At 66.5% G+C, this 4370-nt stretch overlaps 1 protein-coding gene across 1 annotated transcript; it reads right to left on the bottom strand.

Annotated features, from left to right (window-relative positions):
• LOC106544848 (guanine nucleotide-binding protein G(I)/G(S)/G(O) subunit gamma-7) lies at window positions 1–1394 on the bottom strand. The gene is given in 4 exon segments (XM_087703194.1): window positions 1–155; window positions 158–187; window positions 190–232; window positions 1199–1394. Coding segments are annotated over 4 exon segments (309 nt in total). The 5' UTR covers window positions 1280–1394.
• Window positions 1395–4370: the final 2976 nt, after the last annotated feature.

Here is a 4370-nt window from a genome sequence, read left to right on the forward strand (position 1 = left end):
TCAGAACTCGCCCATCTGCCGATGGGACAAGAAGGCAAGGTGAGCCTGCTCCCCCCCCTGCCTGGCTGGAGAGGAGGGCCGGGGGTGGGTGGGTGGGGGGTGCGCCTGGCTATAGGAGGGTGCAGGGCTTCTGTCCTTGAAGGGGTTTTCCGAGGTGGGAGGCCAACAAGCAGGGGGTCGTTCCTGCCTGCTGCTCGCAGTAATTCATCAGCTCCAGGGAGGCCTTGGACACCTGGGGAGGGAAGCAGCCACGTCCCCAACCGACCTCCGCCGGCCCTCCGGAGCCCCCCCACCCCCCGCTTGCCAGAGCCAATTTTAGCCCAAATGGAGGAGGAGGGGGAGAGCAGGAATGAGCACTGCAGGGCTCAGGCATGGGGTTTGGGGGGGGGGGCTGAGCCCTGCTCTGGGGGGGAATCCAAATGTCAGCTGATACCACCCTGCCCCCCCCCCCAGGGAAGGCAGAAGCCACCAGGTTCAAGGCTCCCACTAATCCTCATTTCCAAACTGTACCCGCATCCCCCCAAACCCCCCCCTCAATTCTGGAGCTGATGTTCTGATGGGGGGGAGGCGGGGGCTGACTCTCCTCTCTTGCACGGCTTCCCTCCCTGCTCCTCAAGAGACCCTCCTGGCCTCCAGAGAAGTGGGGGGCCAGACAGCCTCCCCCCGGGGGGGGGGGGCAGCAGAGACATACACAGGGACCGACAGGGGATAATGGCAGTGCTAAATGCAGCTGCACTGAAACTCTTCTGAGGACCAGGCTCTGGGTTACAAGGACCCACCCTCCTCTTTCCCTCCCTCTTTCCCTCCCTCTTTCCCTCCCTGCCCATAACCATCTGGGGCCAGACTTCTCATAGCTCTGAGCATGTGCAGAGGCATTCTTGGGCCAAGGAAACAACCGAGGCAGGCAGGCCTCTGCGCTAAGAGGTGCTCTCCCTCTTCAGTGGTGGGTGCAACGTCGCCCCCCCGCCTTGTGCTGAGGGCCTAGAGACCCTCCCCCACTACGGGGCCCCTGGTGCTCTCTGGGGGGGCCCTCTGCTTGCAGAACCTCCCTTCCCAGGATGCTCAGAGCACCAGGACCCCCCACAAGTCAACCTTGAGCCCGAGATTGCCTTCTCTCTGTCCCCCTCCCCAATTACCAGGGCACCTGCCCCTCCCCTTCCCCGCTCCCCCACCCCCGGGCTGCCTCCCCAGAGCCCACCTTGATCCTCTCCATTCCGGCCTCGATCCGCAGCTGCTCCACCAGCTTCCTGGCCTGGGCGATGTTGTTAGTGGCCGACATCGTCTGCCATGGAGGGGGGGAGGGTCGTCCACCAGCACCTGGATGCGGGGAGAGAAACACCAGAGAAGGGGACGCTTGGCTCCTGCCCTATTCTGCCCCTCTCCAGGGGTGGCAGAGGGCAGAATCTCCCCTCCTCTCTTTTGGAGACGGGCGCCGGCCTGCAAGTGCAGCCCCGGACAGCTCGGCTCCTTCTGCAGCTGCATGAGGGCCACAATCTCCACCAGGTGAAGATGTGGAGCCTCCTCAGGCAGAGGCAGTCTATCTGAAGAAAGCAAACGGGAAAATGGGATTGAGAGCAAGGCAGGGAAGGCTCTGGCGAAGGGCCCGGAGAGGGAGCCCGAGGGGGCGAAGGGCAGAGAAAAGGCACCACCCCTCCCAAGGGCGCAGGGTTGGAGGGGCCGCCGCCGCCCTCCGGGCCTGGGTCCCACCTCCAGGGGGCTCCCTCTGCCGCTGCCTTCCTTGCAAGTCCCTGGCCCGCAGGCCTCGCCCGTTGGGGGGGCAGGGACGCCGGACGCTTGTTAGCGGATCCCGGGGCGCCACCTGCAGCCCTCCGCCGGCCAATCGCCTTCTGGCCGGCAGGGACCCGGCTGCCTCCTTCCTCCACCTCCCTCCCCCTCCGCCCATAAAGCGGGCCCAGGTGCGGCCCCTCCCGCGGAGAGCGTCGGCCGAGCGGGACGAGGCCGGAGATGGCGGGTAAGAGGCCGCCCGGCGAGCGGGACGCCCCCTCCCCGTCCAGCCCCGCCGCAGTCCCGCTCCCCGCCTCCCTCCAGCCGGCTCGCTTTGGCGGCCTCGGGGGCAGCCCGCTCCTCCAAGGGCAGCTACCCGCCCACGCTGACCATGGTCACCGAGGCCGTCGGGGCGCTGAACGAGCGGAAGGGCTCCTCCACCGCCGCCATCAAGCGCTACATCCGCCACAACTACCCCGGCGTCGACCCCGTCCGCCTCAAGTACTACCTGCGCAAGGCGCTGCTGAAGGGGCTGGAGAAGGGCTACCTGGTGCGGCCCTCCACTCCTCCGCCCAGGGCGCCACCGCAGGTTCAAGGTGAGCGAGGGAGGGAGGGAGGGAGGGAGGGAGGGCTCCGTGGGCGGAAGGGCTGGCCGCCCGCAGGCTCCCGCGAGACCCCTCCCCTTCTTCGGCCTGGGGCTGCTGAGTCGCCCCCGGAGCCCACAAGCAGCGTTGGGGTCGGGGGGCCTGTTCTCTTGGAGTGCCTGATGGCCCCCTGGACCCGAGGGCACAAGGGGCTTTTCTGCCCAAGCCTCACGTGGCTCCCAGCCCTTCTCGGAGGCCCCTCGTCCCTGCATCCCCCCTACCACCCCCCCTTGGCTTCTGGGGGGGGGGAACCCTAGAGGGAACCTCCTCCCCCCCCCCTTCCTGCTTGGCTAATGAGCAGCCGGAGACATCAGCCTTGCTGGACCTGTGCCACTGGGGCTGAGGGCGTTTTGGTCCTGTGGGAGACGCCAGCCGGCTCCCTGCTTGGGGCTGGCAGAGTCCGGCCTGTGGCCGCAGAGGCTTTGGAGGCCCCCCGAGTGCCCCCCTTGGCACTGTCCCCTTTGACCCCTGACTTTGCAGTTGGCAGCCCAAAAGCCCCAAGAAGGAAAAGGCGAAGAGGCCCAGCCTGCCCAGGGGGAAGGCCCAGCCCAAAACCGGAGAAGAAGAAGAAGGCGGCGGCAGCGGCTGAGGGCAAGGCAAGGGCCGAGAAGCCCAAAGGTAAGGGAGCCCCCTCCTCATGCACCAGCTGCCTTGGGAGATGGCACTGGGGGGGGGGCGGAGGGGGGGGGCTCCACAGCGCCACTGCCAGAAGCTGCACTGATGGGTCTGGCAAGAGGGCAGCGGAGGGACTCGGGGCCCGTTCTTCGCCCGGTGAGGGCCCGGCTGCAGCTTCTGCCCCAGTGGGGGGGGTGCTCATCCTGCCTCTCCCAGCAGGTGCCAAGGACAAGGAGAAGGCCCCCAGCAAGAAGGCCAAGGCTGAATCCGAGCCGGTAGGTTCTCGGGAAGTGGGGGGGGGCTTTATGCAAACAGCCCCAAGCAGTGCGGGGAGCTCAGCCCTTCCCTTGCCCCCCAAGTCCTGGGGAGGGGGGTTGGCCTCTGGCAGGCGAGAGGGGCTCCCCCAAAGTCCAAGGTTGCAGCCCCCTCCCAGCTCTTCCAGTGGCTCCTTCTGGGGCTCTGCCTCTGGCCAGCTGATTCCGGGCAGCATCTCCAATGGTGCCTGCTGGGGGCCCCTGCATGTGCCCCCGTTGAGCCAAGAGATCCGGGCTGCCCCAGACTAGTCCAGGGCCGAGCGCGTCCGTCTCCCTGCAGGTCCTGGCTGCAGAGCCCGTGAAGCGGAAGCCGAAGGAGAAAGCGGCAGCCGAAGGAAAGGCTCCCAAGAAGCCCAGGCCCCCCAAGACCCCCCAAGCCAAACTGGCAAAGGGCCCCTCCAAGGCGCCCCCCAAGACGGTCACCAAGGGCAAAGCTCGCCCCAAGGCAGGAGCGGAAGGGGAGGCCGAGCCCCCCGTGGGCGAGCGAGTCAAGGCAGCCCAGGGCAGCCAAGCCAAGAGCCAGTCCGGGCCCCCAAGGCCAGAGCCCCCAAGGCCGGGGGCCCCAAGGCCGGGAAGAAGGCGGTGGCAAAGGCAAGAAGGAAGCCGAGGGGGCAGCGGCTCCAAAGAACCCCTGAGCTCCACGGGGTCAGCCTGCAGTGCCACAGGAACCCCAGCAGAGCCCCAGCGGCTGGCAGAGGCTGAGGGGGGAGGCAGGTGGAAGGCTGGGCGGTTTTAACAGCATTTTAAGCCCTCGGAGATGTTTTTCAATAAAGGTGTAACATTTGGCAAGATAGCAACCCCCCTGGGCTGTTTCTCCTCATCCTGGGCTGCCAGCAGGGAGGATGAAGGGACCGGAGGCTGAAATGATGAACCGATGCAGCAGAGAAAAGGCTCAGGGCAGACTAGGACAGCAGCCGTCCAATATTTGAGGGCTTCCGGAAAGAGGAGGGGGCCAAGGGACCTGGAGGCGGGACACAAGCGAAGGGGGCAAAGGAGGACAGAAGCAACCTAGAGCTCAGGAGAAAGTCCCTAACAATGAGAACAGTCAGCCAGTGGAACAGCTTCCCTCCAG

Source organism: Thamnophis sirtalis, unplaced genomic scaffold (assembly GCF_051295495.1).
Source record: "Thamnophis sirtalis isolate CommonGarterSnake01/CBP01778 unplaced genomic scaffold, rThaSir2_p1.2 scaffold_71, whole genome shotgun sequence".
NCBI classification, from domain to species: Eukaryota; Metazoa; Chordata; class Lepidosauria; order Squamata; family Natricidae; genus Thamnophis; species Thamnophis sirtalis.